We start from the raw sequence: 24,670 nt of genomic DNA on the forward strand, positions 1-24,670 counted from the left end.
GAAAATTTTCGCATAATGCTGGTAACTATTTAAGTCAATATTTCCACGTAGTAAAAGGCTTTTTGTTCAATTTTGTTATAACTGCAGCTTAAGTTTTGCACGGAATTTTCCGCAAAAATTTGGATAATATGCAAATTTTCGCATTTCTGCACAAAAGTTTGCTTCCGCATAAAATCTTAGTTTGAGGCGACTTAAAAATTGTCTTTTTATTTAGGAATGCATTTGTGTCCAGGACAATCCTGGACAATAATCATGAAATAAACCTTAACCTGCCATTGCCAAAATATGCTTTTATAATTACCGGATTGAGATATGAAAATCAAAAAATTGTTAAGATTTCAATTTTTGAAAAAATCCATAGTTGTTTAATTATGAACAAAATTGTTCATATTCTTGTAAATTTAGGAGCACTAAAGGACTGGCAAGACTCAGGTTATTTTAAAATTAATGTTTAATCTACATCTATTTATTAAATTAGATATTCATATATATGTTCCCTCTGGCCTCCAAACGGCTGGACCAAATGGGCTGAATTTTTTTTTTAGGGAACCCATGGGTAGGCTCAGCTACATATTGCCAAGTCACATTTGGCCTAGGTAAGTTTGGCCTAGTTAAGTTTTGCCTAGTTAAAGTTTGCCTAGTAACATTTTGCCTTGAGCACCATTTTGCCTAGGTAACACAAGAGCATGTTTTTTGCCTATTGCTTTTGTCAAATTTTGTCAAAAAATAAATATTTTTTTTAAAAGCTGAACCAGTTAAATTTTGATAAATTAAATGTTATGGAAAATTGAATTGTATCTTGTCCAGCAATCTTAACATTTTTATTACTCTACAAAAGATCAAATCTGGTTACGTATCAGATAGATGTATTTTTAAAATACAGTTAAATCATGGAGTATACAAAGGTATACATACAGGTTTTATCCATGGAGTATACAAAGGTATACATACAGGTTTCAGTTTAACATTGGTTTCATATTTGTATGGTATTCTTTAAAAGGTCAGTTTTAAACATTTACGATTTTTTCTGAGAATCTGAAAAATTTTTGCTCAAATTTTGTGCTCAATTAGTTTGCTATATTTATCTATATTATTTATTCTTAAAAGTTTGAGTTTTGAATTCATTCAATATCTATATTTGCATGTAGATAAATTAGATTGGAAATTATCAATTTTCAGAAAGAAAAAAAAGATATCTTCGACATTTTTGTTCAGAAATGAAGGTTTACAAGCTAAAAACTAGCGTTCAAAAGTTCTTAAATCATGTATACTCATGTCACGAGTATATGTAACATAATTTCTAGATTTTGGGAAAAGTTATCAAGTTCCTTGTTATTTTTTATTATGTATTATATTTTAATATACATCAACAGTACCCTATAAACCCTTATTTTAGCAACAATGGATAAAAATTCGTAGTTTCCGTTCTAGAAAAGTTTTGATGTCGCGGATTTATTTGATTGACATTATTGCGTAAATACACAAGAAAACCACAATTGGAAACTTTTGTTTTTCAGATAGATAAATAGGGATAACTTCCGGCAAAGGAATGTTAGGAATCTGTGAAAGACGCACACTCCTCTTTAAATAAAGGGTAACTTGAATTTACGTTGGCAGTCTCTTTTAGAACAGGAATTCTGAGTTGAACATTTCTTTTTTTTCAGAATTTCCCCATATTCTTGATATTTCTGTAATACCAATCACCCGAGGGGTATTTTAAGGGATTATCCCAGTATGATATTATATTATTACATTGATTAACTTTTTATTTATAATATATAATAAAATAAAGTGGAAAAATCACAATTTATTTTTTTGAAATATCAGCCATCTTTTTGCAGCGTTTTGGTTGGTCAAATAATAATGTTATCATCTGACCTACTGTTGAGGTTGGAAAATTAAGAAGTTGAGATTTTTTTTGTTTGTTTTCGATATCCATAGCTAAGCCATTGGTTTCAAGTCTGAAATCGAAGAAACCTTAAATATTGAATCCACATCGGTCCAGACTGCTATGAAGTTGCATCCAGTTTTAAGACTTGGTCAACTTAAAAGTATTGCAACGCCTTCGTAATTGATTTTACCTCACTTTCTCTCATTTCTGTACATTTACATATGTTGGAATTATTAGCCACTTGTTTTAGCATTAGTTTTAACAAGAAATTGGCAACATTCTCATCGATTTTTGCGAGATATCTTGCATCCCTTGGAACACTGTGAATCCGCAAATGACAGAGTGACACCTCTGAAATAAACTTTGCATGGCAAAGGTTTAGCAGCCAACGTGAAGATCTCTGTTCTTTGTGTTTTGTTTTAATTCGTTTTTTGGGTTCACTTTTGGTTAGTTTTTGGTTCGTTTTTGGTTCGTTTTTGGTTGTTTTTGGTTGTTTTTTTTGGTTGTTTTTTGGTTCTTTTTTAGTTCGTTTTTGGTTGGTTTTTGGTTCATTTTTGGTTGGTTTTTGGTTGGTTTTTGGTTGGTTTTGGTTAGTTTTTAGTTTGTTTATTGGTCGATTTTGGTTTGTTTTTGGTTCGTTTTTTTGGTTCGTTTTTGGTTCTTTTTTGGTTCTTTTTTGTTTCCGGTTCTTTTTTAATTCGTTTATGGTTCGTTTTTGGTTCGTTTTTACTTCGTTTATGGTTTTCGGTTTGTTTTTTGGTTCTTTTTAAGTTTGTTAATGGTTCGTTTTTAGTTCGTTTATGGCTCGTTTTTGGTTAGTTTTTGGTTCATTTTTGGTTTGTTTTTGGTAAGAAAATTAAATGTTTTTAAATTAATTATTTTAAACAATTTTGCTTTTTTACACGATGACCATTGACCATGATAGAAAATGTACGCAAAAAAACGCTAACAACGAAAGTTTTCTTTGGTTCGTTTTCCATTTTTTTAAAGTTTTTTTTTAAAGTTTTTAAAAATAAACCAAAACTATTATTAAAACTACTAGAACACAAGTTTCCCCTTATGGAAGAACAACGTTGATACAATAAGAAATGACTAAATATATAAGAAATACCCACAAACAACTATTAACATAAAATATATTATGTTTCTACAATTTGTGTTTCCATCCACTTAATAGTATTAGCATTTGATAGTATCTAGAATCTAGATTTTCTAATAACATTCTTTTTTGGGAAGGTTAGCTTTTTTTTAACAAACAAAGGCCTTTTTAAAAAAATTCTGAGTTGTTAACCTCCCCTCATACTAATTTTCAAAAAATAGATTTGTAATAAAGAAAACCCTTCCTTTAAAAAGAACTCTCTTATTACTTTCCTGCAAACATATAACGGTTCGGTCCATCACCCAGCATTCTATGACTTTGGATCATAATTTGGCCTATTTTATATATATTTATTATATATTTTATATATATTATAAACACACTTTTTTGATTTTCTTCCTATTTACGTTTTTGTCTACGAATTTTAATGAAAAAGTATAAAAAACAACTACGCAAGTTCGCCGAAAATTTCGCATTTTTTCACATTTCGTTCGCTTTAGAAAAATACTTTGATTTTCGCGAAATTTCGCTTTAATCTGTGTCGCTAAAAAATGCGAAAAATTAAATTTTGAGGAGAAAAATACTGAACAGAAATTATTAATTATGATATAATAAAACGTCTAATGTCGAGCACTCAGAGCAGAAAATTCCTCTTTTTTTAGGTTTTTTTGCGCTATTGCAGCTACATCACTTGTGGTTCTCGCGAAATTTTTTTTGCGAAATAATATTCGCGAAAACTTTTTTCGCACTTTTTTCCCTTGATTCGTTTTCCCAAAAAAGAGAAATTTCGCGAAAAGAAAATTGCCAAATACGAACGAACGCGTTTTTTTTTGCAGTTTTTCGCGAAAGTTTTCATTCGTTGGAATTAAAATAAAAAAACCGAACGCATCTTGTCCTGGTTAGTTCCGGGTCCCTTTCAGGTCCATGTCAGGTTAATCTGGGTTAATCTATAATGTAAGGTCTGAATTTTATAAAAGTAATAATTTTATTCGAATCTTTCGTTGATGACAAAATGACAATGGATGCATTTACAAGATTTTCTTCAGAAGCGATCAATATATTTGTGCAACCTGGTGGCGTAAACCTTAAATATTTTAACCGTTGACAAATAGTTCTGAAGAATTCGTTCTAAAGATTTGAGGATTAGGGCACTAGAGTTAAATTTAAGCACTGAGCAGTTCCAATTCCGAACCTCACCACTCAACGTCTCCTTTTTGTTAGTCACTACACACTTTAGTAGATTCTGAATTAAAAGACATACAAATTAAAAAAGAAAACGAAAGTGAAACAAAATTATATAACAAAATATTGATATCTACAAAATGGTCCATTTCCCATTCCTCTGGTTTACAAAATCATAGGTGAGAAGTAATTGAACTAGGTACGTTTAGTAGAATAAACTACACTTAACACTTCCGGATTAGAGTACGTGAAATAAGTGGTCAAACTAGCAAAAATGCATTTAGATACATAGGCACGGACTTCTATTTTAGATAAATTGCTCTTTTTTAAATTCAATTTATTATATAAAATTAAAAAAATTTGAAATGTAATTTTGAGAGATTAAATAGTTTAAGATTGATTAAACCAAACATACCGAAGCGAAGAGAACTGCGATGGAATACGAGTTTAAAACTAGTTTAGAAAAAGTCGACTTTAAAGTCGGATAAAAGTCAACTTTTAAAAACTAGTTCACAAACTTGGGACAAAAAGTCGTAACAAAGTCGGCTTTTTTATTCCAGTTTTGAACTAGTAAAAAACTTGGAACAAAAATAGTAAAAAAAGTTGACTTTTTCATCCAAGTTTTAACTAGTTAAAAATGTGGAACAAAAAGTCTTAAAAAATCGGGAATAGTTTTTAAAGGCTCCAATAGGTAAACTTAAGGGTTAAAATTGATTGAATAAAAAATAGTTTTCACAAATTACAATTAATCTGTTTTAACTCAAATAATTTAAGAAAATAGAGACAGAACTAACTTGATATGTTTTTAATATTGTTTTCCACTTTTGTGTTTTAGAAATATTGCTTTATTTAAATATTACTAACAGTTTTTATATAAGAAATATTTTTTGAATGTCTTATAAATGTTTAATAAACATATTCTTTTTTATCATGATCAAACCCAACTTTCTGGAAGCTGAATCAATTGCTTTTGTCCTCGTTGTGTAGGTTGAGTTGCTTTTGGACGCACTTTCTCTTCTGACCGGGGTTTTATATCTTTGGAAGGTTTATTGTTTATTCCCCGTTTACTAGGTTTAGGTTTATACACTGGTTCATCACTCTCGGAGCAGGACGAATCGTTACTCCGGTATAGCGATGCTAGATGGGAGAACGGAGAACCTAGAGAACGGAACTGTTCTCCCAGGTTCAGGTTCTCCAGGTTCTCGGAAGAAGTGGCTGAGAGAAAAGAAAGGTCTCCGGAGCCTATTCTATCTGAACCCTCGTAAGAGAATACCGCAGGGGTGTCAGGGCACCCTGAGTAGGGGTCCCAGGGGAGAGAGAAGGAAAGGGGGCCCTAAAAAAGTATATACAAATTACTAGTATAAGATCTGAATTCATAATATCCAATCAACACCAATGGAAAATCAGAATAAAATAAATGTATAAACTATGACGAGCTGAACAGTAATGGTTACTCGTGAATTAAGATCAGAAATAAACAATTTATTAAAAAAATGGAATAAGATGAAAAGCGATATACATCATTGCTTTTGTTTGTCGATATTTTATTTGTCGGTTTTCATCCAATAAACTTTAAAACGACTGAACCGATAGGACCTAAATTTTTTATTATAACTCAAATGACCCCAGGGAAGGTCAAAGTTTTGCCTGTAAAAAAAAGGTTAAAACTGTTAATAAAAAAGGGGGGCGCCAATCTATATGTCTATAAACTATTAAGAATCTATAAAAACTCGTAGTGCAACTATATAGTGGGATAGGTAAAATGAGTGGCCCACCAAATTAAAATAGAAAAACTATGCTATATCTACTGATACCTCGCACCAAATCTAGAAACCCGAGATAAATTTCTAGAAAAAAACCTATACATTTTTGTTTTGTAAATTGTATGTTAAAGTGATTTCCATAAAATGTGGAATTGAGTTTTTGCCACAAACTCTGATTTTCTAAATTCAATATCGTCGCAACCCAATTTCGTAGACCTTAAATATTTCAAACTTTGAATTCTGTTAGATCAAATAATGTAAGTTTGAAATATCAAAGGTTTACATCATAAGGTTACACAGATATCAGGTTTACAAAAACTGAATGTGTGGCAAAGACTCAAATCCTTTATCATACAAAATCGCAAAAATTTGGTGAAAACTGTTTGGGCGAAATAACTTTGTCTGGGGGTTATTTATAATTCAAATATTAAAATATTTCAGATAGCAAAAAAATATGTCCATGGATGCATTTCATGCATTGTAAGCGAGGGAGGCTTCCGATATTTTCTATAAACTCCATCTCTTAATGGGTTGTTTCCACCCCTGAATATGAGAGAATGGGGGGGGGGGTCAAAAACTATAATAATAATGAAATTATACTTTAAAATTTTATCTACAATTTTCACCCCACAACTTTGTTTGTATACAATAACTTGTACCATCTCAGGGATTATACAATTTATTTAATTGAAGGTCGATATTAGCCAAGGATGTAATGCAAAGAAAGTTATCTCAGAAGTGTACACATCTTTTGTACTGCAGTTATTGTCTCTGGGCGGTAATGTAAACACAAGACGTATGTCAAAGCCTGACATGGTATCCATCTTTCACAAATAAAATCAATGAAATATTCTGGTCATAGGAAACTATTATGTGAATTTTCAAAATTATCAAAATTTAATGCTTTTAACCTCCTCGGATACTACAGTCACACTGATGCATCTATTCTTGTTTACAAATTCCACCCAAAGAGAACCGGTTTCAATATGCACGCAGAGTATACACGACCGCAAATAACTTTCCTTGCCTTACACCCTTGGTATTAGCGATCTATTCTAGTGTATCCAGGGTTACATCGTTTAAAAAAAACCTAATCTCTACCTGGGATAGCTGTGTACTCTGACTCTCTGAGTCTGTAGAGAGATATGATCCACTCCAGGTTCCATTATTCTTCTCCGGGTTATCAGCTGTAGGTGTTATCCTGATCAATCTTTTCTTCAATCCACATTCAAATATTTATTAAAGAGTTTGTAAAAATATTATACATTAAGATGACAAGGCCCGATTTACAGTTGAAAGTATTATCTAGAAAAACGTCAAGGTTTCAAGGGTACTGTTGTGAATCGGACACTGCCATATTTGCAGGATCAATTGAAATTAAGCTTACATTTAAGTATCTACATTCTACAGCACGGATGTTGATCTTAATTTAGAATTGCTCTCAAGTATTTATATGTACGCTTAAAAATTTCCTTTTTAATCTTCTTGGATATAATAGTAGCAAGATTTAGTTTTGTGATTTTTTGTTTAAAATTCGGTGATGGTGATGGACCAAACCTCTGTAGAGTAAAATAAGTAGATGTTAGTTCCACATTATTGTGATTTACTCAGTACGCCTTTTATAATATTTGAAGAGGTAAAAGTATACTGTTCTCTGTAAACATTAAACAATTGTAAAACCAACCAAAATTGTACAATTTTAGATGTCATAAAAAAGACATTTTCTGAAATTGGCAACAAAAAAAATGACAAGTTTTCAAATTTAAGTAAGGCCAATGTGTTTAGGGAGGTTTGTGTATAACATTTTACTGTGATGTTCTATTATTAGGATTGTTAAGACGAAAAAAGGAAATTTTCAGTTGTTGCATGCAGATTTGGCTGTGTTCAATTAAAACTTTTTCTTTTCTTCTGTTTTTAAAAACATTTATACTTTCAACAGCTGTAAAATTAACAATATGAGTCAGTCAATTCTTTTCATGTGTGCGCGGAGCGCCAAAGAAAATACCTTGTTTAATTACAGATATAATTACAAGAAATAATCATTTATATATTTTGAAAAAAATACATCAAAATAATAATTTTAATCATCTAAATTGAAAAAGGACAGATAATGTTACGTTTTCTCCTGAAGTTATTGAATATATGAATAATCATTCTCACCAACATTCTAATCTTATTTCATTTACGATTTTATAGAAGTTCGTTTAAAGAAGATAAACAGGTTATCAAATATGATAATCAGTTAGAAGTTTGCCAGAATGTTCTCTAGATTTGGAACTGAGTTTTTGCCACAAACTCAAATTTTCTAATCCCTAAATCTTTGCACCGAGTGGTGTAAACCTTTGATATTTCAAACTTAGAATATTTTAATAAAATAATTCAAAGTTTGAAGTATCTGCACATTTGAATTATTTTCGTGCAAATTTTAAAGATATTCTAGGGGCCCCAGGATTCTAGGGGGGGGGGGTATTTAACCCCCATAACCCCCCTTATTTACGCCACTGGTTAGGACGTTTGTTATATCAAAAGAATAACTAAGATTGTAAACAAACCTCTAAATAATGATTATACGTCACAGTTAAAGGGAATGGTGGCGTAATTTCAAGTGACGCTCCGAGTCCGATTCACAACAGTACAAAATCAACAATGAGTAACAATGAGAAAGATATCGCTGATAAACAGAATTAATTGAATTCAGTTTATAATTTCTTTATTAAGTTTCAGACACGTCATTAACCCGCAAGTTTTTTATAGAAAAGCCGCTATAAAAAATAATCAATTTTTAGATAAAAAACGGGTTATATTTTTTAGACTCTTTTTCAAGGGTACTATATTGTAATGAATCCAACATGCTATTCGCCATTCTTTTTTTAAATATGGAATCAATTCAAATAAAGGTTACAATCCCTTTACAAAAGGCAAATGTACCTTTCTTGAGTTTTTATTATCTAAGATTAAATAAATATGGTTTGAAGAATTTTCCTGAGATATGGAATAGTAGGTTTTAAATCCTGCAGGTTTCCCAGGGAATCCTGGGATAGGGTTTTATCATTTTCTAGATTATAAACCCTCGGAGCATTCTCATCTTTTTCATCCTTTTTCCTAAAAAAAAAGAATTTAAACTTTTGAATTTTTTTTAGGTTTATTTGGCTCAGACAGTCTACCTCACACCAGACTAACCAGATTCTAATACAATAGATGGCAACGTAGAATTTGTACACTCTCAGTACAGTTGTATTCTGTCGTCACAAGTGTCAATTCAGTTTTTGCGTCCGACAAAATTATCAATAATAGTGATAATTTTAGAATAAAGTGATTTTCTTACAGTAAAGTAAGTGCAATTTTATGTGTTTTTTAGTTTCTGTTTTTTCCACTTTTTTATTTAATCTTGGAAAACATTTCAACTAATTTCGTTTTCCTTGTTATATTTGACACTTGTGACGATGTGTATAATTGGTTCATTTCTCTGTTGCCACCTATTGTACTTGATAATCTATTTGCACCAGACTAACCAGAGAGAGAAGCATTCGGTTTCCTCTATTTGAAATCAAACGTGTTTAGGTCTATAATTCAACAATCTTTAAATTTACGGATTTGTGTTGTTTATACTTTTTCATTCAAAATGTATATGCCGACATAAAAGTATTTTAGAAAAAAGGCCATAAAATTATGTATAAGGGGTCAAATTGTGATCGAAAGTCACATCTTTCTGAAATATTGACAGAACCGTTAAATCCCCGTGACCTGCCTTGAAAAATGCTGACTGTTACAATTTTTAAAATTTACGAGAACTCTTGTTTTCTGGAGTACAATAAAAAAATTTGCGACTTAAAAATTGATTATAGTCATCAAATCCCTTCTGCAAATACTGACCAAACCATGAAATAAATTAAAATTGTCACGAAGTTAATTAATTTAAATAATTTCCAGGGTAACCACTGCGTCTCATTAAACATGAAACTTTGAGAGAAGTTTACAAAGTTTTCTTCAATATTTAAAAAAAACGTGAGATACAAAAAAAAATTTTTTTTTAGTTTTTACTTATATTAATCAAGCAGAAATACTTCGCGTTTTCGTATTTGCATTCGTGCTTGATACGATTGAAAAATGGTTTTGTAATGTTTAGTAATAATTTATTTTTATTACAAAAGTAAGATAAAGGCAAAACATTATTAATAACCTGTTTTTTAAAGAATGCTAATTGATTGACACACCTGTATTAAAAAAATATATTTCTTGGAACCCACATCATCACATGTATTTAAAAATGATCATGTTTATTGAAACTACAGTTGTTTTTTTTTCGAATGAACAAGTTTGTTGGGACACACTTTTTTCTCAAGAAAAGCCCCTTTTATTAGGATATATCTTTCTTTCAAAGAATGGTCTTTTTTTGGGACACATCCGTTTTTTTTGAAGAAATAATTATGTTTATTGGGACAAACCTGTTTTCAAGAAATGATCATGTTTATTGGGACATATTTGTTTTTCATGAAATGATCATGTTTATAAGTACATATTTTTTTTTCATGAAATGATCATGTTTATTGGGACATATTTGTTTTTCATAAAATGATCATGTTTATTGGCACATATTTGTTTTTCAAGAAATGATCATGTTTATTGGAACATATTTACAGTGATCATGTTAATTGGGAGACACCTTTTTCTCAATAAATTACCTTTTTTAGGACACCTGTTTATTAAGAAAATATTTATTTAGACACCCTGTACCTGAAGCAGAGAATACTATTGAACCAGATACAGAATATAAAGATTAGAACTAGGATTAGGATGAGAAGAAGAGGAATACCAACTAGTAATCCTAGCTCCCAGTCCTGGAACCTACGGTCTCCAGGTCCTACCGGAGTAGGGTTCACACTCACCTAACCAAACAATTAAATTAATCAGGCTGATAGTGTTGTTAATTGTTTTCTTTCGTTTTTAAAAACTTTTTAATTTAAGATTTCTAAGATTTCAAAACTGTGTTCTGTTAAAGTTTACTTTGCAAAATGGAGAAATTTTTTTTGCGTTTTTGCATATATTTTCTGTCGGAGTCATAATGTAATATTGTGAAGAAAAAAAGTGTTTACGATGAACAATTTAGAAAACATTTGCTCTCCTTAGATTATTCCGAACTTTGATCCTGAAAAAAAAATATCGGCAAAAACGAAGCAAAAAACCCAACTTAATCACATCTACCCGCTCAAAATCATTTATTATTTGATAAATATGAAGCTAATTTTCTGATCAATCTGAACCTGACTATTTGGACTTGCAGGATTCGGAGCTTGAAATATCAAAGATTTTCAAAAGAATCGATTAAAAAAATTTTCCTGGAAAAGTTAATGGTAGACATTGTTGCTCCTTAAGCTACCGTAGGCAGATTAAATTATGGGAAGCTTTAATTGAATACTTTCCCTGTAAAAAATTTGAGTCTTTGCCACAAACTATGATGTTCTAATCCTTTGCAACCCTAGATCGTAGACCTTAGATATTTCAAACTATGAATTCTGCTTTAGATAAAATAAAAGTTTGAAACATCTAAGGTTAAACTTATCAGGTTGCAAAGATATAGGGATGCACAAATTTAAATATGTTGCAAAGAATCAATTTCTTTAATTTTGTTATTCATCTGTAATTTTGCGACAGTGCAGGCTTTGAATACTTGTTCACACAAAATTCAGAGCTTGAAATATTATTCTAGTTTATTAGATACTAAACCGATTGTAAAATCTTCTTAGAAAAAGTATTAGAAAATTATTGCTGCTTCAGCTGCAGGGCCGGATGCTCATTAAACCAAGGGAAGTTTTTTAATTGAAAACTAGGAAATCTAGGTTAGAGAATTTTTTATTTGTAAACTTATGTCGCCTCAAAATTAAAATTTTCAACCCCGATAATTTTACAACCTGATGGTGTAAACCTTTGACAATTAAAGGTTTACATCATCAAGTTGCAAAGATAGGAGAATTAAAGTTAGATAAGATAAAATAATGCAGGAAAACTAATTTTCTATAGGTTTTAACAACACTCACTGGATCAACTAAGGATCAATAAGTTTTTTCCTCCGTCGATGTCTGGGTATGAAAGCAAAAAAGGCAAAACAAAGTTTGCTCATATAATTAATTTGAGATAGTTCCTAGCAAAAGATGACAATAGAAATTGTTATCTTCACTTTGCTGAAGGTTTTAATTAAACCGCGGGAAGTATTTTATTTGAACCCTTTTCCGGTTTATCTCTAACATTGCCTTTAGAGAAAAACATTGATATCTACTCTACAGTCTACATGGCACTTATAGGGAGGTTAAAAGGACAGTAAAAGAAAATCTTCTATTCAAACATGGCAATGCCCAATTCACAACGGTACCCTCTACAAACCTTTATCTGATCAATAATGTGGAAGATATTCTAACTTTTCTAAATTTACAAGCGATCATATCTGATCATTTATGCAGTAGAAATGCGCAAGTCAATTTTGAATAGAAAATAAAAAGATAATGACCAGTTATATCTGGTATCTGATTCATACTTGATCACCCAACAAGCTTTTAAGAATTTATTTGCACGAAGGATGACTTGAAAAGACGTTTACAATCCAGTTAAAAGATAAATTAGAGAAGACACTTTTTTAAGAATATTAAACTGAAAAAATTGTTTCAAACTTAAAACGAAAACTGTTCTTGATTCGGGTTGTATATTTATCTGAGGTGTTTGTTGTGTATCCTGGTTGTATATTTATCTGAGGTGTTTGTTGTGTATCCTGGTTGTATATTTATCTGAGGTGTTTGTTGTGTATCCTGGTTGTATATTTATCTGAGGTGTTTGTTGTGTATCCTGGTTGTATTTTTATCTGAGGTGTTTGTTGTGTATCCTGGTTGTATTTTTATCTGAGGTGTTTGTTGTATATCCTGGTTGTATTTTTATCTGAGGTGTTTGTTGTGTATCCTGGTTGTACCTTTATCTGAGGTGTTTGTTGTATATCCTGGTTGCACATTTATCTGAGGTGTTTGTTGTATATCCTGGTTGTATTTTTATCTGAGGTGTTTGTTGTGTATCCTGGTTGTATTTTTATCTGAGGTGTTTGTTGTATATCCTGGTTGTACCTTTATCTGAGGTGTTTGTCGTATATCCTGGTTGCACATTTATCTAAGGTGTTTGTTGTATATCCTGGTTGTACCTTTATCTGAGGTGTTTGTTGTATATCCTGGTTGTACCTTTATCTGAGGTGTTTGTTGTATATCCTGGTTGCCCAGATCATCGAACAGAACCACACGACATTGAATAAACGAACTTTAAACAACATTTTATCCATTTTTTTTAAATAAAAAGGTCTGTTTTATTTATTTCAAAGTAAAAGAAACTGTTTTATTTATTTAAAAATTAAAAGGGACTGTTTTATATATTTTACTTTTTTGTCACTTGTAATCCTTATTTTAAGAAATAGTCAATCTGAAAAATAAAATAAACTTTTCAGAAGTTTTCTTAAGTTTACAAAAATTGAGATAAAATTGCCTGGTTTTCAGTTCTGCAGTTAACTGTACTGTACTTGTCAGATTCCAGTACGAAATCCCATCCTGTACAGTTCATGAGGTACAGTAAAATAAACAGTACAGAACGATGCAGTACACTTTTAAGAGTACCCTACACATTCTAACTTATTTGTATAGTAACTTGGGAAGCCAGCTTTGCATTGAAACAAAGATTTCTTTATTAGATTCAACAAAGAACTTATAAGCCAAGTTAAAAACATTCTTGGGGTTCCCTACCCAGTTCCTCAGTACAAATTTGAGGCAAATCAATTAAGGGGTATCTGAGTTATGATCGTAAATACAAACAAACAAACAGAGTTTACTATACATATACTTTATATAAGACTTTCTTAAGATCAAAACTGAATACCACGATACAGCCACTCTAGGGTTTTAGGAATTTATAATTTTGCAGGATTTCAAATCTAGATAAACTCTAGAATACCTGGGAGTAGGATAGATTAGCATTAACAGTGTTTAATCCAGCTCCTGCTCCTCTCCAGAGTAATGTAGGAAAACTCCGAACCTTGAATATTTGAATGATTTAATTTTTATCAAATCCAAAATAATGGGTTCTTCATTTTATTGTTCTTTGTGATGAACTCTTTCCAATTTAATTCTAAATAAATATATTACTTCAAAACTTTGTGCTCTGAATTGTGTATTACAAAAAGTAAATTTTTTGGCTAAAAATAAAATTTAATTAAAGCAACCAGTAATAGTTATTTATTTCTTAACAGTCTATTATGGAGTAATGATAAAAGACAGAACGAATTATTTGAATTATGTTTATTTCTTTCTAATTGAGATGTTTCATATGTTATAAACAAGTTTATATATTATTCATGAGGATAATGTTTTCCCTGTAAATACTGGGAAATTAGTAAAGTACATATTTAATTATTTAAATGAAACTAATCTGGTTTCATGAATTTGTATAAAATTCATGTTCACATTGAACACTTTATTACAGGGAAAATAAGTTCAAAACTGCGATTTGGCCAATTTCTAACACTCAGTGTTAGAAATGGGCCAAAAAATCTTTTTAGAACTAATGTCTCCTGTATTTATACATATGTTCAGGTTTAAACACATACAATTTTTCCAATAACTTTTTTAAAACTTATAACATGCACGTTGCAATTCAAAAATGCATTAGCCTAGTGCTACAAAAAGTATTATTTAGTTGGTAAGATAAAACCAAAGACCAAGGCGTTAAAGTCTACAAATTTGATAAATCATTTGCAGAATTGTCTAGATATTATAGTGAAAAAAATCTACAGAGTTTTTTTTTATAACTTTTGTTATTTTGCCCTACAGAATTTATTTACATTAATCAAATTTATTTAGAATAAAAACCAAATACGCCTTTTAAGCTTAAAGTATTTAAAAAAAGTACTATGTAAGCCTCTTTTATCTAAACCTGAATATCTTTAGAAAATGAGTCTATTCCACAAATTTAAAGTCCTAATGCTTATATCTTTGCAACCTGAAGGTGTAAAAAATTGATATTTCAAACTTGAATTATTGGATCTAACATAGTTGGAATTATCTTATGTCTACAAAGTTTTACGGATTAAGAAATCAGAATTTGTGGCTAAGACTCAATTTCTTTGCAAACGTATTTAAAAAAAAAATATTTTTTAATTATTCTGAATAAATTGATAAATATTTTACCTTTGAGTGCACGTGACAAGTCACATTAGTTTCTTCTCCCTATTTTTATATTTTATCTAGGGTTTAGTTGACATTTTATATTTATCTAGGGCTTAGTTGACATTTTTTAATTTTATCTAGGGTTTAGTTGACATTTTTATATTTTATCTAGGGTTTAGTTGACATTTTTATACGTTATCTAGGGTTTAGTTGACATTTATTTATTTTATCTAGGGTTTAGTTGACATTTTTATATTTTATCTAGGGTTTAGTTGACATTTTTATATTTTATCTAGGGTTTAGTTGACATTTTTATATTTTATCTAGGGTTTACTTGACATTTTTATATTTTATTTAGGTTTTAGTTGACATTTTAATATTTTATCTAGGGTTTAGTTGACATTTATTTATTTTATCTAGGGTTTAGTTGACATTTTAATATTTTATCTAGGGTTCAGTTGACATTTATTTATTTTATCTAGGGTTTAGTTGACATTTATATATTTTATCTAGGGTTTAGTTGACATTTGTATATTTTATCTAGGGTTTAAATGACATTTTTAAATTTCATCTAGGGTTTAGTTGACATTTTTATGTTTTATCTAGGGTTTAGTTGACATTTATATATCTTATCTAGGGTTTAGATGACATTTTTAAATTTCATCTAGGGTTTAGTTTACATTTATATATTTTATCTAGGGTTTAGTTGACATTTATATATTTTATCTAGGGTTTAGATGACATTTTTAAATTTCATCTAGGGTTTAGTTGACATAATAAAATATATAATATTGAAAGCACAAAAAAACAAGATCACGTTTGGAAATGTCAGGACTAGAGTTTTTGTGTGATTTTTAAAATAATGTTTACTAATAAAATGCTGCAACGTATTTCAAAAATCAACGACGAACTTAAAGTTGTCTGGCTACATGTTTTTTTCTGGGACACCCTGTTTATAATTTTTAAAGAGTATTGTTTTATAACTCTTTAAAATGAATACGGTAAGTTAGTGAAGCTTTAACTTTGGAACCCATTTTCATAAGTTTAACTAAGATTATAAGTATTTGCTATTTATTCTTTTTTGTTGGACTAAATATTAAAGTTTATAAAGTCTTCTACAATATTTTGCACGGAATTTGAACTAGAGATCAAAATATGACAGAATGTACTTCCTCGTTAGTTTTACATGTGAGGGTCACTTGAAATTAGTTAAAGGGATTAAAGAGACTGTATACAGCGTAATTTCAAGTGGCCCTCCATGCAAAGATGCCAATGACCGAGTTGCAACACTACTACGGTTAAGTCTTTTTCAATGCTTTCCACGAGAAGATATTGTCATTGAAACAAATTGTTGGGCAAACCCGAGGAACTAATGCAAGGAAAGTTATTTCAGAGGTGTACGCATTTTTTTTAATGCAGTGTACTGTCTTTGGGCGGAAAATAAACACAAGAAGGATGTCGAAGCCTGACATGGAATCAATTTTCCCAAAAATAATCTATGAAATATTCTGGTCTTAGGAAACTATTATGTGAATTTTTAAAATTATCAAAATTCAATGCTTTTATCCTCCTCGGAAACTAGACGAACACTGATGCATCTATTCTTGTTTACAAATTCCGCCCAAAGAGAACTGGTTTCAATATGTACGCAGAGTATACGCGACTGCAATTAACTTTCCTTGCATTAGTACCTTGGGCAAACCAAGATAAACGCAAATTAAACGCAAACAACCAAAGCAATAAGAAAACAAACAAATGAAAAAATAAACATGAAAAACAAACAACAGAATGTTCAAATAAAAGGTGAAAAAATTACTCCAGATTGTGTGTTTGGGAGACTGTAATTCAAATTTGGTTTCAGGATTCTTTTCATATCTATAAAACATTTTTAAATTCTATAATTGTAATGTTAGAATGTAAATTCGTTCAAAAGATTCGATTTTTTGAAATTATTTGACTTTCGAGTTTCCGGCCTTATACATAAAGAAAAATTATAGAAAAAATTCTGTATATATGTATACTATGAATCCTATCAATTTGTTCTATTATACTGAACTCTTAACTCAGTCATTCTCTTTAATACTGATCCTATAATGTTTATTTGAGCTATCCTTTATACAAAGTATCTATAATATTCATTAGTCCCATTTTCTGTAAATTTTAGAAAATAAAAAAAACAAGAGATTTCAGCTATATTAATCTTGTGTACGTATTTGTTATCATTACAAATTACAATCTAATCTGATATAAAGGAATTGAGTAGTTGGCATAAATTCTGATTTATATATTGAAATATCAAAGGTTTAAATAACCGATAAGGTTGCAACGATATAGGGATTAGAAAATTGGAAAATTGGCCCCACCAAGACTCAATTTCTTTGAGAAAAAATATTATATTTTACGTTGATTTTTTTTTCTTATACAACATTTAGCGCGAATGGATAACATTACTTCAAAGTTCAAAGTTTACATGAAATATTTGCTATCTCATATCATGTATTGCATATTTATAAGGAACTATATATATATATATATATATATATATTAATTCAAAACTGGCTTAGAGACATATCATTAACAAATATATTGTTATTGGTCATATACAATATACATATATATATGTACAATAACAATATATTTGTTAATAATATGTCTCTAAGTCAGTTTTGAATAAGAGTATGTATAAGAGAATGTAAACCTGAATTATCTAGTGTGTAAAGTTTATATATCCTATCATAAAATATTCCTGAGTAAGGTTTAACTCAGTCCTATCCAGATGAATCTGTGTGTTAAGAGTATCCCGGAGTAAGGAAACTGTAACCGTTTTATTCTCCGCAGAGTTACTAGGAACTAGGAGACAGGACCAGTGTCCAGAGTCTTCATTAAACATTCTTAGAATTTAATTATTTAATGCTTCAATTTTCATCACTTTTTATATTTTAAAAATACTTTCTATTTTTTTCTTTTGTAAATTTGAAAAATCATTTGAGAATCTATAGTCATCTTACTCTTAATATTGATTTTAAATCTTGTTTGATCTTTTATATTATTGTTCGATCAGAGCTGAAAACTTTAAAATGGTGGATATCGAGATTAATGCTTGATCCTCTCTTTTTCTTAAAATCGAGAATCTTGTACTTGTATCTTGAAAAGTGTATAAAATTCAATCAATCAAAGTCGCATATATATGAAGCTGATAAATTTGAAATTTGCGCGCTATTTAATATAAATATACAAAACGGGAGGGACTTTCTAATTTTAAAAAACAGATTTTTGATCTTTCTCTACTATATCCAAGAAAGAACGGTTTAAAAAGAAAATAAAAAGTGTGTCCATTGGATACTCAGATTAAGTAATCGGGATTAAGGATATCTCATTCTAAAGTTTTCAGCTCAGCTCAGATAATCTTCATTTTTCCACAACATTTCTTGTTTTCTATTTCTAATTATTTTGAGGAAAATAATAATATTATCATCATTTTAAATTTGATACAGTGAGAACCAGAAATAAGCCTCAATTTTGTCGTCGTCTGCTATTCCTTCTAATTATGAAATTTCGCCAAAGATTTTGTAATTTCAACCAATTCATTTCTTAAATAAGTGGCCCTGAACATTATTTAAAGATCAGTTGAAACAATAGCAAATTACAAAGTAATTTTTGCCATTTCTTATTGGGATTTAAAGCGTTATTTCAAACAATCCTGTATGCAAAAATGACAAAGCCCGATTCACAAGGGTATCCTTTAAACCTTTATCCGATCGTAAATGTGGAAGATATTAACGTAGTTTTTAGAGGTTTTATTTTGTATTATGAAAATTCTAGTTTGCCTGCGGTTGTAAACTTTGTACGGAACAATTAATAATAATGAGTGTTCAAAATTATATTGTCAATCATATATAATTCATACTTTATCAAATAAAGATTGCGGATATGGCATTGTCATCTTAACACTTAGGGCCAAATTGGAAATATAATGATTTGAAGAAAGATAGATAGATAGAAATTCGGACCGGTACAATGAAATCTTAATGCACCGGCCCAACTACTCGTACGTATTTTTCCAAACAAAATATTTTTAGATTCTGAATGTAAACAAACTCCATGTGTCTTTGCATAGAGGATATTGAAATTACGTCTACAGTTCCTTCAGGCAGTACACAGCTTTCTGATGCTCACTGTAAAAGACGTCTAAAACTTTTTTACATTCTAAGAATATTTCCTCGTATATTTGTTTGTTTGATTGATATAATGCAGGAATTATTCTCGTTCTTAGATATAGACCATTTAGATTCATCTGGTCCAGATTTACAATACTTCTCCCTACATAAAAATTAATGAACTTTAAAAACTATTTTTAAAATCTTAAAGGAAATTGAGTCTGCCAGAAAATCAAATTTTCTAATCCCTATTATTTTGCAACCTGATGGTGAAGACCTTTGATATTTCAGAGTTAAATTATTTGATCTAACACAATTTGTATTCTGAAATATCTAAGGTCTATAACAATATTGGGTTGCAAAGATATAATGATTAGGTAATAAGAGTTTGTGAGAAGGACTCCTTTGTTCTAATGATTGTTCTTTTTTTAGTTTTTATTTGGATTATCTGCATTCTTTGAATTTTTTCAATGACACACATTTAATTTTTGAAATTCATTAAGGTTAATATACGCTTTTAAAGTTGTTCTTTGATTAGTATAAATATGTGTTAAGTGTTAATACTGGTTAATCATGGAACGAGAAACAAAAGTTTTAGATCTTGAAACAAGAAATTTAAATTTTTTTTATCGTAAAATAATAGTTTATAATAGTTAACAACCAAGAGTTTTCTTAGCCAAAATTCATCGTTTTTTTTATTCATTCTAGTGTTCTATATTTAATGTGTTAAACTTTAAATTGTACGGATATTTTTTACATTGTTAAATTTGAACATTTGACCAGCTTAAAACCTTCTTAGGGGATATGTAAGTTTTTTTTTTGATACAAATATGCACCCTAACCACGCAAATCTGCCCCTTTAGTAAAAATAAATTCAACCTATATGAAGCATAAAATCTTTTTCCACCAGCTAGTCCATGGAGTTAGGTACAGTACAAACTGGGACCGGAAAGGTTGACCCAGCTCGGAAATTCAAATGTACTACCGCTGCCCGTGTAACGGACATGCAAGCCAAATTCATATCTGGAGATATTTTGAAGGTATTGTCTCTATTAACTTAAAAATAATAAAGTACACATGTAAGAATAGAAAACAAAAAATGAAGTGATGTCTTCTACAGTATTTAATCTAAATTTCACAATTTCATAATTTAAATTAATCGTAACTTTATAAAGTTCATCAATTAAAGGGATTCTTGTCATACTGTTACTTGACCCTTCAATTTAACTTTGACCTCATCACATTGTGGTTTTGAAATATTTTGTTCTTACAATTCTTCCTTTATTCCTTTATTTTAAAAGCAAGAAATGTGAAAGTCATTTTTGCAGAAAAGCCACAAATGAGAAAAAAAACAGTTTTCTAAACGAAACATGTATTTCTGATACATACTTGATCAGAAAAAGCTTTCAAGGGTACAATGACAGCCTCGAGCTTAGGATCACTTGAGATTAAGTTTACAGTCCCTTTAAACGAAGTTAAGAAAAGAGATCTTACAATCATTTGTTTCAAGTTTCAAGTTTGGACTGACAAAACAACTTTTTAGAAACTTTCCATTCTCTTAGAGAATTCATTATTCTTTTAACTTCTTTTTACATTGTTCAATAAAAAGAGAATTATTAAAGATTAATTGAAATTCTAATTGAATTAATTCACATTGTTCTGTCAAACCAAGAAATAATAGAAAAAGAAAAATCAAAGAGAAAAGGAAGTATTGTAAATAAGAAACTCTCACTGAATTCACCTTCAGAATTCCTAATTCAGTCTAATTTTAAAATGTTCCAAGATATTATTGTTTAAAGGGACTGTAAGCGTAGTTTTAAGTGACCCTCCATGCAAAGATTTAGAAAAGTCCAATTTACAATTTAAAAGCCTAATCTAATCAAAAATGTGAAAGATATTGTCGTTTTTCTGACTCGAAATTAAAGCGTTTTTATTTTTATAATTTCTATAGTCTTTCTTATAAACAAGAAACTTTTGCAGAGAAACCAGAAATAAAAATAACAGTTTTCCAAACCAAAAACATGGATATCCTTTACGGTTACCGTTGTAAATCGGGAAATGCCATCTTGTATGGAGAGTCACTTTAAATTACGCTTAAAGTTAGATTTTTGAATAGCAAAAACGATGGAAACTTTTGAATGAACATTTTATTATTTTCAAGATATTAATGTAAAGACTAAGTTAAAAATCCGAGGGCTGCAATTAGAAAATTTGAAAATATGTCCATAAGGGGAATTTTGGAAAACAGTTTGATGTTCAAGTTATAAAAATTATATATTTTTTTCCAACAAAGAAATTGACTCTTTGCCACAAACCCTGATGTTTTAATCCCAATATCTATACAACCCAATGTCGTATACCTTAGATACTTCAAACTATAAATTCTGTTAGATCAAATAATCTTGAATAAAAAAGTTTGAAATATCTAAGGTTTACACTATCAGTTCGCAAAAATATTGGAATTAGAAAATTTGAATTTGTGGCAAAGACTCAATTTCTTTAAAATTTCTTTAACAAAATTACAAATCAACCAAATAATCAATAAATTACCTAATTAAGAATGAACTAAAATAGTTAACTAATTACCTCTCTAACTGTGAAGCTATAACGCAGTTCTGAGAGCTATTCGGCCTAAACGTATTAATTACATATTATATATTATTATATATTACACTCACACCTTTTTATATATTCTTATTATTTTTTTTATTTCGTTCTACAAAATATTTTATTTTTATTTGTTTTTAACCCATTAAACATTATATTGTACGTATGATTTTTTACCAACTATTTCTGTAAATCACGAAAAAATTGTTTTTGCATTTTTGGCAACATATAATAAATCTTACTCATGTTATTTCCACAGCAATAAAATGTAACCCAATAAAATTGGAAAATCTGTGTTTTAATCAGATAAATCAGATATTATAAAGATAATTTCCAGAGAACAAGAAAATATTCAAAAAATATTACCTATACCAAATGCAGGCATTCCAGGCCTCCTCCTTAAAAAAACACCATACAGGTTGAGATAGCTTTTCTGTTCTATCTTTTTTAAAGGGAGTGTTCGCGAAAAATGAAAGGGGGTATAGGCTTAATGTGATAAAAAAGCGCTTTTGATCGCTACTAATTTTATGAAATATTAACTATATACGAATGCGTCGAAAAATAATCGATGACTATTGTTTGTAATATCTGAATGATTTGTTGGAATTAAATTAATTTGTTTACGATCCGAATTGAATGTTGCATCTTTTGAATTTGTGTGGACACTACATTCTTCGGTGTGAGTCGTTTTTAACAATTTTCTCCTTATAGACGCAGCAGATAGAAGTAAGATTAGTAGCGATCAAAAGCGCTTTTTATCGCATATAAGCCTATACCCCCTTTCATTTTTCGCGAACACTTCCTTTAAGTTGAATAACTTTATCAACTATATAGAACATATGTAAATATACACTTTCAAACTTTGTCTAACCAAATATAAAAGAAAATACAAGTTAAAGGGACTGTACATGAAACCAATCAAAACAACCTGCTCGGGTTAGGCGGGCTCGATTGGTTATATATGATTTGCTCACACCCTTTGTTGATGAATAAAAAATGAAATTATTCCATTGTGAGGATTTTAAATCTGAGATTCTTTCTCTCTCTATTCCGAGAATCTGATGCAAAGGATTTAAGGTGACAAATTTTGACAATTTTCATCAAATTTCCATCCCTACATGTCAGTCTTTCAGACAATTCTTAAATCCCAAAAATAAATTTCAATATTTAAACTTTACGTTTATCCTTTTTTCTCTTTAGTTTTCCATATCTTTTTTATTTTCTTCCTTTTTTCCACTTTCATTATTTACCTGTAGGTTACCAGTTCCATCTGTATGTAGGAGAAAAGAACCATTAACTATCCCTAGTTCTCCTCCCTCCCCCTTTATTTACCTGTTGGTTATAATATAACTGTAGATCAGTTCCATCTGTATGTAGGAGAAATGAACCATTAACTATCCCTAGTTCTCCTCCCCCCTTTATTTACTTGTAGGTTACAATATAGCTGTAGATCAGTTCCATGTGTATGTAAGAAGAGAGAACCATTAACTATCCCTAGTTCTCCTCCCCCCCTTTATTTACCTGTAGGTTACAATATAACTGTAGATCAGTTCCATCTGTATGTAGGAGAAGAGAACCATTAACTATCCTTAATTCCCCTCCGTCCACCCTGAATGCTCCAATACCAGGTTTAGATTCAACCTTCAATATTCAACTTTAAATACAAAAAATAGTTCTCTGAACTTTAATATTTCTTCACCAATTGAAACTTTTATGAAAATAAATGATTTTGAGAAAAGTATCAAAAAGCATGGCATTAAAAGGTCTGGCCCCCACAAAATGTTTGCTTTACTTCTTTAATTTCTTTTTAAAATATTTATTGTTATTGTAATTTAGTTGTTAAGCAAAATTCTCAAAGGATTAAAGATTGTAATAGGTATCCCCCCTCCTCGATGTTGGAACCAAGGGCCTAGTGATTTTCTGAAAAAAAGTCAATGGTAAAACCGATTTAAAAAAAATATATGGATATGGGAATCAAAAGATGCATCTCAAGCTGCTGAATACTGAGCCTGCGATTTAAAAGCTTCGGCTCGGGTCGTATTTTCTTAAACCCAGCTTTAAGATTCAATAGACTCAACTCTGACGACAATTTGTGTCACGTAATTGCTGCGAGATCTCAGACTCGACTTGGGGAGTTAGGCCCAATATTAAAATAAAACCGACCTTGGTTGGTTTTATTGGAGAATAAGGCTCAATGTTGAGTCTTGTTCTCATTAAAACCCTGAATGCGCCAAATCCTACCATGAAATTACCATACCATGAATATTAAACCGGTTTTTTGAACTCAACTCTGTGGAAAATAAGATGCAGCTTGAATCCAAAAGCTCAAGCCGTAAATAAGGCCCAATAACAGCTTAGCTAGACCTGAGTCGTAATTCCTTGATTTTTTTAAATCGCCGGCTCTGATCATATTTTTTTTATATATGTATTAAATTGTTTGATTTTGCGGCAAATTAAAAAAAAACTGTTTTTTGCCTTTTATTGGTTTAATAAATTGCTTTTCGGTCTTACTAGTGACCTTTTTTTTGCAACAATGGCGTTGAGAAAAAAAGTCTGAAGCTACCAGAGGGTTTAAAATAGTTCTGATCAACTTTGCCAACTGCCCCTCTAGGTTGCAAATAAAAAAAATATGTAAATCGACCAACCCTATACCCCACCCCCGAAACAACTATGAACACTCTTTTTGTGAATTAAATTCGTTTTTTCTTTCTCTTTTCTAAAAATAGTTTTTTTACCTGTAAAATGAAAATTAGAATAAAAAATGCAGGCAGCGGTAGAGGAAGCAT

The 24,670-nt window shown here is 30.1% G+C and overlaps 1 protein-coding gene across 1 annotated transcript; it reads right to left on the minus strand.

The window, feature by feature from the left end:
• Positions 1 to 4,064: 4,064 nt before the first annotated feature.
• On the minus strand, positions 4,065 to 24,670 carry LOC111700217 (uncharacterized). The gene is made up of 14 exons (XM_023471082.1): positions 24,620 to 24,670; positions 23,406 to 23,525; positions 22,251 to 22,282; positions 21,864 to 21,908; positions 19,340 to 19,440; positions 17,867 to 17,997; positions 15,142 to 15,180; positions 13,910 to 13,990; positions 13,448 to 13,509; positions 13,150 to 13,225; positions 10,670 to 10,821; positions 8,918 to 9,037; positions 7,037 to 7,136; positions 4,065 to 5,505 (listed from the first exon to the last, which is right to left on the minus strand). The coding sequence occupies exons 1-14, from the start codon at positions 24,668 to 24,670 to the stop codon at positions 5,107 to 5,109; spliced, it is 1,509 nt and encodes a 502-aa protein (XP_023326850.1). The 3' UTR covers positions 4,065 to 5,106.

This window comes from Eurytemora carolleeae, unplaced genomic scaffold, assembly GCF_000591075.1.
Source record: "Eurytemora carolleeae unplaced genomic scaffold, Eaff_2.0 scaffold335, whole genome shotgun sequence".
NCBI lineage: Eukaryota > Metazoa > Arthropoda > Copepoda > Calanoida > Temoridae > Eurytemora > Eurytemora carolleeae.

What these genes read in the sequence shown, in the direction of transcription:
- LOC111700217 (XM_023471082.1), bottom strand. Translation starts at nt 24,670, where the DNA reads ATGCTTCCTCTACCGCTGCCTGCATTTTTTATTCTAATTTTCATTTTA. An exon ending in CAAACAAACAAATATACGAG is followed by an intron (nt 17,998 to 19,339) that starts GAAATATTCTTA and finishes TGTTTAATGAAG; the next exon opens with ACTCTGGACACTGGTCCTGT. An exon ending in AGAGTACACAGCTATCCCAG is followed by an intron (nt 5,506 to 7,036) that starts GTAGAGATTAGG and finishes ATACTTTTTTAG; the next exon opens with GGCCCCCTTTCCTTCTCTCT.